Source organism: Neodiprion virginianus, chromosome 1 (genome assembly GCF_021901495.1).
Source record: "Neodiprion virginianus isolate iyNeoVirg1 chromosome 1, iyNeoVirg1.1, whole genome shotgun sequence".
NCBI classification, from domain to species: Eukaryota; Metazoa; Arthropoda; class Insecta; order Hymenoptera; family Diprionidae; genus Neodiprion; species Neodiprion virginianus.
This window is the reverse complement of record NC_060877.1, coordinates 31625785-31639559: the sequence shown is the minus strand read 5'-3', so window position 1 is coordinate 31639559 and position 13775 is coordinate 31625785. Positions and strand designations below refer to the sequence as shown.

At 42.0% G+C, this 13775-nt stretch overlaps 1 protein-coding gene across 10 annotated transcripts in view; it reads left to right on the top strand.

Moving 5' to 3' along the window:
* Positions 1-13775, top strand: part of LOC124307303 (neuropeptide CCHamide-2 receptor-like) — a 113983-nt gene that overhangs the window by 89281 nt on the left and 10927 nt on the right. For 9 of the 10 annotated variants that reach the window (XM_046768900.1, XM_046768880.1, XM_046768872.1 and 6 more), the window contains 4 exons: positions 7018-7269; positions 8036-8184; positions 9395-9594; positions 10909-11090. In XM_046768900.1, coding sequence (XP_046624856.1) covers positions 7018-7269; positions 8036-8184; positions 9395-9594; positions 10909-11090 — 783 coding nt within the window. Of the gene's footprint in view, positions 1-7017; positions 7270-8035; positions 8185-9206; positions 9305-9394; positions 9595-10908; positions 11091-13775 lie in introns of those variants that run through there. The other variant, XM_046768908.1, reaches the window with a different exon arrangement.

Below are 13775 nucleotides of genomic sequence, written 5' to 3'. Positions count from 1 at the left end.
ACAGATACGACGAATTATTTTTAATCGCCTCGGGGTATGAAGCGGAGCGGAAAGAGCTACAAAGTAGAAAGAAATATCATTCGTCCTCGTAAACCGAGGTATAAACGAAATAGAGTAATTTGAAAATTAAATTACGTAATGAAAGGTTACGGAGTTGATGTTTATTCTGACCGCCCTCTGCGTCAGGCCTCTCATTGAGATTGGAATTATCCGGTGTAGATTACAATTCGCGTTTCGAGAGATGCTAGAGCGAGGAATACCGATCGCTGGTGAAACCAATCGACTGATTGCGCAACGCAATGTTAGTTACGAGCCGAAGGTATTCTGCAGAGCTTTGAAAGCTCCGGCAGACCGCCCCAAATCCTCAGCAACGAATACGAAATTCCTGCCCTACTACGCAACTATACTTACATACATATTATCTTCTGATATAAAGGTACTGAAAAATTAAGCTTACGTATGCGTTACGCAAATTCACGAAGCACTTCCCCTCCTAAACTTCTATCCCTGGATCCTAATCAGTTTCCACCGCGGTTTAAAGCTCAACAATTTTTAAGCTAGAAAATAAATTATCTACTGCGATCCGGACCTTGAATTTTCTTTTTGTAAATATACACAAACCAACGGTCAAACTCCTCTGATCTGAAGTAGCGACAACGTTATTTTTCCATCGAAGAGAGCGAAATGCGTAAAAACATCGACGACGGTGACGCTGGTGATTATTTGTACGAAAAGTTAACAATGAAAAGAACAACATTTGAGAGAGAGAGCTATGTTACCAAATAAACACCCGTTTAAGCTGTGTATAGATATATCACTGGTGGAATATCGTTCCCTGACAAATCCATAAACGCACGCCAAATCCCCGAACTTCCCCAGGATCATTCGGTTTCCGCGAGTATCTCGTACTCCTGAATAGCGTGCTAAAGTTCGCCATGTGCGAACGCCAAACACCGTAATCAATGAGCGGAAACGTTAAATCTCCTCCTGGCTGAGTATTATTGGATTTATTCGGAAAAAGAGCGAGTATCAATGCGCGTCACACGCACGTACGAATCCCCGAAAATATTGCTTAACTCTCTCGAAAAGCCAGAACCTTGCGACCATTAAATGCTTGGCACGAACCAACGTTTCCAATACCATCGAGAACACTGCAGACGCTACCTTCGTAAGGCACGTTACACTGGCAGGTTCAAATGTTCTCAACGATTTATGGCTAGCTTCATCTTTAAACCTCACTTAGAGATAAATGCCGTCGACCTAAATAATAACGAGGTCAAATTCGAACAAAGAAGAAACGTACGCGTAGCTCGAGATTATTAATTAATATCGTCAGTGTTCGGGATATTTCTATACCGTACTTGACAGCTTCTTAGTAGCGACCGACTCTGATTACCTTGCTGCATGATCGCTTTTTACTTTGACCTGCTCTCTACCCTGATTACACATCCTAAAATTGTTGTATCTGTCGGCTTTTCGACCATATCAGTTTTCATCGGTACTCGTATTGCGACTCGAGCCAATTTCCGGTATATCAAATGTATAACAGCCCGTATCCCCAAGAGGGTCGGTAGTCTGATTTTGCTGGAGCCTGTTGAAGATTATCGTCAACATTTCGAGCTTACAAATTTGCGGAGTATAATTTCACCAGCCCAAATTATCGGCAGCCGAGCACTTAATTAAATGTGAACACGGTGGTTGCAGGGCGCCGCTTAAGTTACCGCCAAGAGTTTAAGTCAAATGTATCCTGAATTGAAATTTTCACTCTTCACCGCACCGCTAAATTATACCGTTGAATATACTTACTATTCATTGCACGAAAATTTGAACCAATTGAGTTTAATATAACATTACAAGTATCCGCGTCAACTTCGGTCAAAGAATTTCAAGGGGCAAAACATCGCGACCAACGATACGTAATTTGAAAACTCAAGTCCGTCTGGACAAAAGTGAATGATAAAATCACGACGTGAAACGATTCGCCCGCAGCGATAGTCCGATGAAATTTCAGCCTCCGTTTATACGAGGAACTGGTTAGTTTTCACGAAGCATGAACAGGCACAAGGTATGATATCTCGTTACTTATCAATTAAATTATTTCAATCCATTAAGCCGGGGGCGTTGTTAGCTTAGTTCAAATCGTAATTCTTATTGTGCGTTATAACGCCTGAGAGTGGAAAATACATCGGAAATTTACGACAGAGGACTAGAACTCGTCCGTGAATTTCCCGCGTGGGATCTAAACAAGTAGAATACCTGTTCTAGTCGACCGCAATGGCGGAGTTACATTATACGTATGTGATATATTATGCGGATGAACGAGAAGATTCGAAAGGATATAAACGATCCACAATCGGCTTAAAATGTGGATGCAGAATACGTTTTACTTTCGCATTATACGACGAACGCGGCTATCAATGCGCTTCCGGCGGGTATTACAGTCAGTTAATAATCCTTCCCGTATGAGGTTAAAATATTAATATTTCAACGATCTCAACATTGCAGAGAAAATGAATAGGTTCGTGAGATTAGTCATTTCATGCGTACATTTTTCCTTACATGCGATTAACTTGACATTTTGCATTGGTCGACTTTTGGGGTTGCCGATTACGAATCTGAAGTCGAAATTCGAAGATTCAAAATGGCGGATCCAATACGACGGACAATCAAAAACAAGAAGAAGAAAAATGTTGAGAAAATGTATCAAGTTTGTGTAAAAATTGGCAACAATTTCTTTTTTTCGTCGAAAAGTATAAATTTTGACCATTTCTTTACATGTCCTGTTTTTGCAATAAATAAATTTATTAACGCTCAGCCTCCCACCGTGAATTAAAGGGTTAAGCGAATGAACAGGAAGCCAACTTAAAAGATGAGGAAAAATGTTTTAATGCGTGTTTACAGTTTAAACTCTGAAACAAAACTGTTTTTACGATAATGGTTGACGCCTTTTATCTAAGACGACTACTAAATCAGAAATGGGGAAGGGGGGAGGGGGGGGGGGGGGGGGGCAAAACGAATGAATTCACAATTTGTAACAATACGGAAAAGTCTATGTAGGTGCATGGTAATTATTTAATTCGCCTCACTCTGTTTCATTCTCTTCGTTTAATTTATTTCGTGACCGCCAATCTGCTAATTTCAATATGATTCTACATTTATATGGACAGTATTTTATATCGAGAAATTTTAAGAAAATCGTACGACCGGATATTGTTAATGAGATAACGTTAAATGAAAAAGCTCCGCAAATTCGTACGTTATAATATCCGTAATAATCAGGATATGCAGGCAGCTAAAGAAAACGAATTCCGAAAGAGTTGGGGAAAAGAATTTCAAAAATAATACGACTTGATATCAACTGTGCTAATTTCAAAGAAAATAGAAAACTTTGGCATTTCAGTCTGGAAATAAAAAGTATCCGAACAGTCCGAAGCTTTCATAAAGAAAATATTTCAACTGAAATAATTCAACGTTTCACCCAAAGGTATTCAGAATGTATATCAAAAATGTGAATATTCGCGTTTCTGTTATTCAAGAGTAAAAGCATGCGGAAATTTTACAACTTCCGTGGCGTAGCTCGGCTCAAAAGCACAGACGTGAGTTCAATCCAGTGCGTCGGTGTGAGTCAGAGTACTCGATCCGAATTCTCGGTTACGATAAAACTCTTCAATGCTAAAGAGCCAGAGATGAAGCGCTTCGGGATGGCTGACCCAATCCTGATCTACACTCCTGACGCCTGGCTAAAGCATCTCACTTACCACTCGCTCGGCAGGCGATCAGCGGCGCTTGGTCCATTCTGCAGCAAAAAAACAACCAACAAATTTTATTGACCAACAAAAACAGATTATAGTTTTCGATAGCTGTCACGTATTCACGTGCTACAGACTTCCCAAGTGTCACTTTAATTGATTATATTATAGTATAAATATATATTATATATTATATAATAATAATATATTATTATTATTATTATTATTATTATTATATTCTTTGTATTTCTAACGGTATTACGCTAATCTTCCTCGCCGCTCTCGCGGAAGACCATTATCCGATTTGTAAGTTATCCTCTTTTTCCGAGTTATCCTCAGGGAAACGCGTCAGGCCTTTGTGAGCAAGCACAGTTCTTTCGCTCTATCTCCACCTCCTATGCTATATGCGGTGACATAATATTTTAAACGAAACGTCCACGCGAAACTTTTTCATTCTTCTCAAATCGGATAAATAACGAAACGCTCTAATGTAAACCCGTTTTAGCGATAAGCTTTCGAATAAGCTACATTGATGGTGAAGTTTCAAATCGTAGCTGCCGTTGGACGATGAATCAAATTGAGAGATCGCTGAATTGAGCGTGATAATGCAGAAAAAAGGTAAATCAATTCGGCAGGAAATATGAAAAAAAAAAAAAAAAAAAAAACGTTCTTGAATAGCCTACATGCCGCGTATTTGCAGATACATATATACGCACTTCTGGCATTCTCATTTCGCCCGAAACTCGAAAGTAAACAGCGTAACTCGATTGAGTTCCGACAAAAATACCAACCGAAAAACGGAGCATAAAACAAATAATGATTCGAAAGATACGAGGAATGTGTATGTTTATTTTTCAAACGAATCAAATCGAAAAACGATCACAAACGTTTTCGGCAGATGCGGAATGAAAGCAGGTATTCTGTATACGGCAATGGACCAAGTACAATTGAGTTGTTCCTACCAATGGGCCTTGTGATTGCAAAAACAACTTTCATATTCAGGCAACTAGATCGTCACGTACTATTGTATACATATAAGTACGAATTTCAACAGTCAATTGTCGCTTTCGTCAGTCAACGATCTTTTACCATCTCAACCGCAAGTCATGCTAGGTAACGATTTGAAAAAAATTGTTATGGGAACGGTATATTTTCACTCTTCCGTGAAAACAACTAGACTATAAGATATTCCCATTTATACGCGTTGAAGAAGTGAGTCTTATTTGGGCAAATTACACTCGTCACCGTTGATACAATTATCAGTATAAGAGTTTCTTATGGGGGTTTCCTTCCCCTCGCGCATCATCGCGCATCACGACGAATAAACGTATAACTTAGGTATAGTGTATCAAGGTAAGTCGGGCAAAGCCACTCGAAGAGTGAAACATTTTGCATGGCGGTGAATAAAATGTGAAAGAGACTTAAAACGAAGGTGGGAAGAATAAATAAAACATGATATGCGGCGGGTCGGGAGGAAGCTCGTCCCGGAGGGATAAGTAGATCCAAGCGTTCTTGATTGCCGTCCCTAGGGAACTCAGCCAAATCTACTACAGTACTACCGATGGTAGAGGTTTCATTCCTAACGTCCCTGCAACTCTTCTTTACGTATGTATACATATACATATATGTTATAGGTTTAATATATATGCATACATATATATATATGTATGTATAAACCTATAATACCGACGCGTTTTTAAAACCAGCCAACGACTCGCAACACGCGTCTGCAACTGCTGACGACGCTTTAAACCCCGTCGATCGCATGGGGGATGAAAATAGGAGGCAATTTGCATCCGGTATTTTTGCCTTACCGGAGTGCTGAAATCCAATTAGGAATCCGGCCGAGTGAAACGTGGCGTGAGTTACGCCGATGCTTACGATTAGACGCGTATCTGCTGCCCCGCGATAGGAAACTTCTCATTGTCGGAGTTGTGCTTATACGGCGTGAAAACTACTCGAACCTTTTACTACTCGGGAGGTGGACCTTTTAGTGCCGCCCTCAGTCCTACGCCCTACAAAGTGGTTTTACACCCTACCGACAATTTTCCCACAAACTCGTATCGAAGCTTCAAAACCCTCGTAAACCCCATATAAATTTTCCAGCTTGACCGCACGGTAGAGACAATTTTACGACGTAGGTGCATATGCGAAAAAGATTGAAGGTAGAAGAAATTTTCGTCGGGGGATCATGTATTCATACGAGGATGCGGAAGCCGGTGTTACTCGATATTCTTACGAGAATCGCAGTAAATATTCCCTCCCGTAAGCAGAGAGGTATTCCTGGAAATTTCTACCAACTACCTTCCCACCATTTGACCCTTCGCTCAACCTTCTCGTGGAATATTCAAGAGCCACGTACAAAGTGGTCCGCTTCGCTTGTTGGCTCGCGTTTCTCCCCAAATCATGAACGCAAAAAGAGTAATTCATGAACAAGCATCGAAGCAGAAGCTGAAAGAAAAATACACACCGAATTAAAAGTTGATCGATTGGCATTCTTCAGTTCCTTTCGCTGCAAGAATGACCCTCAGATTCTCGAGCTAGATAAATCCTTCGTATTTAAGATCACTTATCACACTAAATATTAGACCACTCAATCTCATATCCTATTTCGGGCCGTAATTGCCTACACACTTTTTCTCCAAGTGTGGTGAATTAATACCCTATTATTTCTACCCCGCGTCAACACTGATCGTCAGTATTTACGTTAATGTTCGAAATGGCTGCATTCGGCGTAGGAAAGTGATAAAGCAAAAAATAAGCCAATTGAACCGAAAATTAGTTCCAAGTAGGAGCTGGTCTAGAAAAGAAATGTTAATTTAGTAACACTTGACCCCGAGATAAATACAGTTGAACCCATTTTATCTGAAATTCGTGTGTGCGTCGTTGAATATTTTCCAACGCTAGCTTTCCAACGCATGACTGGAAACGCCGTTGCAAAACCGTTTTGACGGATCTGTAGAAAGGCAGCGTTGGGTGAATTACGCATATCGCTGGTTATACTTCCGTAACGATTTATCATCGAGATTTTCGTCATTTCATCAATATCCGTTCGCCAAACCGTCAGCCTTTTCGGCCTGCCAATTGAGATCATGCATATGCGACCAGGTCACGAATCGCGGGTGGATGAAATATGATTCTTTCCCAAGCATCTATGTCCGCCTCACGCGAAGATGCGCTGTGATCGAGTTTACTTTCATATATACGATACTGTATTCTGAGAGATGACTAAGGATTGCGTGAAGAAAAAGCGTCTCTCGTGTTTCAGATGTTCAGTGTGAATTACACCGTGAACACGACACCATTGGTGACCTACGAATTTGACCCGGAAGACGATGAGAACATATACGTGCCGTACAGCCAGCGACCGGAAACGTACATCGTTCCCGTGGTCTTCCTCGTGATTCTGGTTGTCGGTGTTGCCGGGAACGGAGCTCTGGTCCTGACTCTCCTCCGCCACGCGAACATGCGGAATGTTCCCAACACTTACGTCCTCTCCTTGGCGCTGGGCGACCTTTTGGTGAGTCGACCTGGTGTAAACATTTTAATAGGTCTGCGTAAGGGCGACATCAAGCAGCGACTGCGACGGACACCCCATCGAGTTTCATCGTGCAGGCGAGGGAAAAAAGGGAAAAATGGCAAAAATGCATCACGAGTGTGTTAAGTCTTCGCAGTTTGACAGGTCACGTCGCCAATGGGTGTTTGGGGTGAAAGAGAGGCCGTCTCGATTGTTTCGACTGAGTACAAATCCATGTAAGTGAACCACTGGGAGGAAGAAGAAAAAAAATAAGAAGAAGTAGAGGAAGAACAACGGGGGTAGGATCGATTGGTGCAGAGCGTTTCTTACTCGTTACATCCTTCAGCCGAGTCAAATCACCAAGCTGCAGATGCCAGGACAAAATAATACCTGGCCAATAGCCAGAGGTTTTTTTTCCCATGTGTGTGTGCGCGCGCTTCTTTTCTTCATGGTGAATTAGCCAAGCTCACAGGGCAGACTCGACGCTGCCTTTACAACGACGGTCATTTTCCGGAAGTTAGCGTGGAGGTCGAGGCTCCATAAACTGCTGGCCTGGACAAAGACGACGCTCGAGGGACGCGAAAGGACGAGTTTTGTCAAGGAATGCAAAGTAGTCAACAAGTTAAAAGGACCTGCACGTACCGCCTCGCGGAAACCGGGTCCACCTCTTATCCCCGTATACAAACGCAATTCCCGATAGTAAATTATTCCATTTCTTGTCTCGGCAGGACGTGTTGACATATCTTTTCATCCCTTTCAATTCTCACAGGTTATAGTTACGTGTGTACCCTTCACGTCGATCGTCTACACGGTTGAATCCTGGCCGTGGGGATTGGCTGTCTGCAAATTGTCGGAATGCGCCAAGGACATCTCAATCGGCGTTTCGGTCTTCACGTTGACGGCACTTTCGGCAGAGAGGTATAGAAATTGAACACTTTTATCTTAGTTATATTAAATAGATCGTAGAACGTTGATTACCCGGAAACTCAGACCGTATGTTTGATGCCGGGGTAATTAACGCCGGAGCTTCAACGTCGAGTCTTTACTCAATTTGAATATTCCACCTTACTTCTCCACGCATTTATGCGATCAAGGTTAGGTGTGCATGTACTCCAGTCTATAAGATTTATCGCTATTTCCAAATACTTTTACAAGAGCTTATACTGTTGCTGAGAATTGGAATTGACGATCAGTGTGCTGGTATTGAATTTAATTCACCCGTCATGCGGCTCTCCGAATCTAATTCATCGCAACGCCAATTAAAAGCTCTCTTACATTACGGTTCGCATCTGAGAGAAACCGAGTTTTTTTCTTATTTGAATTGAAACGGACGTAGAATGCAAGATAAACCGATTAGTCAAAGTAACGTGAAAATTGGATTCTCGATTGCAGAATGGCCATTGAGCGATTAATTTCGTCCTTAGAGTAATGAATTTCTTGCAAAATGTGTCTTCGATTACTAGATGCAATCTAGTTTCCTGTCCGCGTTTAAAATGGTTCACCATCACCGGTAAATCAGTGCCGATGTAATATAGGGCTGCCAGCCAATTGTTAGCCTTTAGCCTATTTGTTCCACGACTTCCGCGGCTTATAGCCGTTACTTATAGCTATGCTATATTACCGAACTGCGAAAGTCTGTTACTTGTTGTTTAAAAACAAGTTTTCCCAATACTTAAGCACTCGGTCGCAGCTGCAGGCAGTAAAGTAGTCAGCCTACGTTAGTCCCGTTCTCAGTTATAACGAGGAAAAGATTAATTAACTTCCGTGAACGTGGCTTCGGGGCAGAGGCAAATAATTAAATTACACAGAGCTTCAGGATCTGAAGTTTTCTCAAGCTGCAGCGGCCCGCTCAATTCGGACCAACTCAAATCTTGCACGACGTGCGTGGCAACTTATAATACTTCATTTGCAAACGGATACAGTCGGCATTGACAAACCGCGAGAGATGAGAAAGCCGCCTATTAAATTGCATGCTCGTGCGGGAAAGCCAGTGGAACAGGCTTGAGAATTCTTTGATCCCAGGATTTCGATTCAATTGGTTTGTACATTATGTAACAGTGAAGTAGATTTTGTTTGTTTTTCGTCTCTCAAAATTGAGTTCACCCGGATGTTCAAACGGATGTTTCAGGTACTGCGCCATCGTTAATCCTATACGAAGGCACGTGGCAGGCTTGAGCGCAAAGCCGCTGACCATTCTGACAGCCAGTCTGATCTGGGTCTTTGCCAGCGTTCTGGCGATGCCCTCCGCCTTCTTCTCCTACGTCCCCGAAGTCGAGCTGCAGATAAACCACAGTATACTGATCTGCAGCCCCTTCCCCGAAGAATTTGGTAAGCCAAGCTGAAATCCCTCGTTTTTTTTAGAAATACTCGATGGAAACTGGCAAATATGCAGGAGCGGTGGATGCCAAACGTGCATGGAAAGGCGTACGCGCTTTGTTCCGGGAATTTGGTATGCTTGAGGTTTTGTTTGAAGCACCGCAAACTCGGTCGAGATTTCCTCGTGCTGCCACAATTAAGGCCACTGACGATCCGCAGAAGTCCCGAAACTCGAAGTCGATTTGAGCCAGAGGGAACCAGGTTAGACACATTTTTTCATTTGCTTGCACGAGCCGTATCAAAGCCACCCGATCCCGATCGCTCTTCGATTTTCCATATTTCTATGGCCAGAAATCCATTGGGATTTGAGACTCGTCGGGTGAAATTTAAGGTCTTCCTTTTTAAGGAGAATTTCCCTTTCACAGATTCAAACTTACCCCGGTGCACCTAGGCTTAGTAGACAAATGGTTTCAATTTCTTCTGCGTTGTTCTCACTTCTTTGGCTCGTATTTTCGGCTCCAAGCCAACGAACGGCACCCGACTTTATCGAGGGATCCAGATACCGTTACGCAACGTTTTTCATTTAACGTTAGTCGAGACGTACGTTAGTTATTTGTACAGGGTGATCGAACCCTCGACCAGCTTTCCACGTTGGCTCTACTTCCTCCGAGTTCCAATTTCTAACTTCAAACAATTTGTCTGGGATACTTTAAGTATTTTCAACCCGACGAGTAATCGATTTCAGCACTTTTTACGCCGTAAAAGTTTGATACCTCGCGCCTATGGATAAAGTGAATTTAATGGAAACGAGCTCTTTATTCTGAGAATCAAATTTCCTGTCTTCATTTTCATCATAAAAGAGGGAAAAATGAATAGCAGGTACGAGTGACCTTCGTCTTTCTGAACCGAAAGAGAAAATTGCCGTAATGCTGAAAACGAGTAAGAAACAAAAACAATCGCGTGAATGGCAGGTGATTTAAACAGCTGGGTTCACGAGATACTGCAAAACTTGAGATAGCAATCAGCCAGTTATAAAAATCGTTTTACCGCTTCGATAGGCGGAAGGAGGTAAGACATGGTCGGGAATGATTTCGTCGGTCATAAGTTGAGGTTCGAGTTAATTTAAACTCCACTATTTCCTAATTACCGAATATCCGACAGCCTGAAGTTTAACGAACGGCTGTAGCAGTAAGAATAACATTAACCCCTGGTAACATCGAACTTTCGCTCAATATACACACGCAACCGGAACTAAGCTCGGTAAGACCTTATGGTGTGAAAAAATGTGAAGAAAATAAAAGCGTTAATGAAATCGTCGCTGTGCAGGGGAGAAATACAAGAAGGGCGTCGTGCTGTTCAAATTCCTCGCATACTACGCTATCCCCCTCTGCATCATCGCCGGATTCTACCTTGGGATGGCACGTCACCTTGAACTGTCGACGAGAAATGTGCCTGGAGAATTTCCCGGCGCGCCTCATCACTGCGGGCAAATCCGAGCTCGTAAGAAGGTGAGTTTTTAGCAAATAGAGGAAGCGCCGTAAGCCGTAAAGTGTCTTTCATTCTGCCTGCAAGCTTTCCGAACGCATTAAAATCGTCTATCGATTCGCCCCAGTAATATGCTAAAAAGTCACGTGGCACGTGCCGTCTCACATCACTCGAGGATAATTTATTCGATTTCTCATCAACGGTTAAACGTCTGATAATCGTGTAGAAACTGACATTTATCATTATCCCGAAATTCAGCTCACGATCAGCGCTATTAGATTCGGTGAAAAGGGTGGATTTTGGGCCGCGAGATTCTAGGGAATTTCTGTTGGCTCATAAAAGCGTCAGGAGTCGGAAAGCGCTTGCATTAGCATATCCATTCCACGGCAAATTTACGAGGATTCAAGTCATGACGCAATGATATTTCGTGTCAGCAATCGGAAATAAAAGAAGCGGTGATGTAAACGCGATTCTTCCAGCGATGAACTTGCAGCGTTCATTTTTTTTAATACTATTAGCCCTCAGCTCTCAGGCTCTAAGAGATTCCGTTGTCAAGCGAAGTTACCGCGATGGAAAACCAATATTCACCCGTTAATAAAGGTGAAACTTGTTTTAATTTCTCCTCAGCCGCGCCACGGTAGCGTAGCCCTCATCAATCTCTGGGAGTTTCTAATTTTTTTAATATCAAGATTTAACGCCTTTCCCCCCCGCTTTATGATTCTTTACCAAGTTGCGTTCGTCGCATTTTGCCATCCCTTTTGTCTACCGACATGCTCGACCTTTTTCACGTAGCTTTGACGGCCCAGAAAAATCGTATTATATTTGAAACAAACCGGAGAAACGGTCTCTTCGCGATATTTCTCATGACCGTGAAAAGGGAAGAGTCTGTCGGTTTGTCTGACAAACTTCCGCGATGATGTCGAAAACGGCCCAGAAAGAAATTTGAAAATGATAGCATTTGGCAGCCAAATGAAAAAGTTTTGAAAGCGGACAAAAAAATTATATATTTTTATGAACATAAATATACTAACTGGAAAAAACGTGGTCGTTCATTTGGAACAGTAGTAAGGAGGAAAAAGTTTATGTTTGCTGATGAAACATTGAAAATCGATTCATTTCCAGTAAAACCGCAAGTTACAATTAAACGGGACATGGCAATTTTCATGTCCATCGTTTGATTGTAAAATCAAGCAAGTTTCAAATTTCTTTATCTAGGCGTTTCCCAAATCATCGTGAGAGTTTGTCGGATAGACCGATATCGAAACCAACATTTTTCGAAAAACTCGTTTTTTAGATTCTAGAGGTTCGGAAACGTAAAGATTCGTTGAAATTAGAAAAATTGATCTTCGACCGAAACCAATACTCTTCTCATACCACTAAAGATGATGAAAAGTAAAACACAAATAATTTTATACTTCGATACTTGAATACATATGGTCATACTAACGCGCTCGAGCTTTCACTAGAGTTCCGCCAATTTTCCCAACTCCAGGAATATTCCACCGCCTTTTTAACAGAGCCATTTATATTTTCATTCGCGCATTTGCGATTCGGGACACTAGTTGCGGGCGTAAATGCATTATCCAACCGGTAACTGGATAACAAATTGCCCGGAGGACGCAAACGTAAGAGCCTGGGGGGCGGTGGATGCTTTTTCGTTAACAGTTTTTACCGTCGAGACGCTTTACGCCCGGCGCGGGCGGTTTTTAACTTTTCACAATTTGAATATAACGAGAAACAGCCCTCTGCGGCAAACGTGACTATAATGTAGACACTCGGCTCGAGGAAAATTTCAAAAAGCCTCTACTGTCTTCCGATGATTCATTACGACCGGGAAATGCATTTTCCGCAATAGCAAGCGTACCCGAAGTCTCTGGTAAACGCGAGATTTCCGTTTTCGTACGTAGTAAAATCCGTTATCCCGCGAGCGTTGTTCGCACAAGTTTGTTCTTCGTAGTTGAATTACTTCTAAAGTAAACACATCGAGAAGTCAAGAAAAAAAAAGACCCCTCCCAATTCTATCCTGTCTGATTCATTGTCTATTTTGGATTTTGTTCCAAGCCTACGGGCTTGATTGTAATTAATTGGTTGGATTGATGGTGGTTGATTCTCGATGCTAATTTAATCTCTGTTTCTTGCAGTCTTGTTGAATTTTACCCGATACACTAATGGACACATTAGCAAATGCAAACTGATAATACGTATCAATTACTTCGATTACGAACCAATACGTCGTGCAGGTAACTCTAGTTTCGTGTTCCTTTTCAACCAAATATCTGAGTGTAGTCTATTCCCGTCACCTTTGCGAATGGCAACGGTTTCATTTACCGCGGTACTATTGTTTACCGATTATCCGGTAAACTGATTCTAATTAACAACATGCTAAATTCTTGGTACGGAGACCGTAATACCCACCGGCTTTTTAATAGTACAGACCAAGCACCAAGCCCCAAAATGTAGAATGGAAACCTGCAGGGTATGAATATAATTTGGCCTGTTCACCGATACTTTGAAAAATCTATATAATAATACAGTATTAATTTCAACTTTTTCGAAGGTAGCTTCACTAGAAATACATAACGTCCAATCACGAATAACTTTACGGTGTAATAATTTTCGTGTTAATTAAAACTCAGAGGAAAACGCCCCGCGTCGTTATACATTGTATACCCATTTAATTCCGCATTGTGCTGTTGACCTCGTTCCTC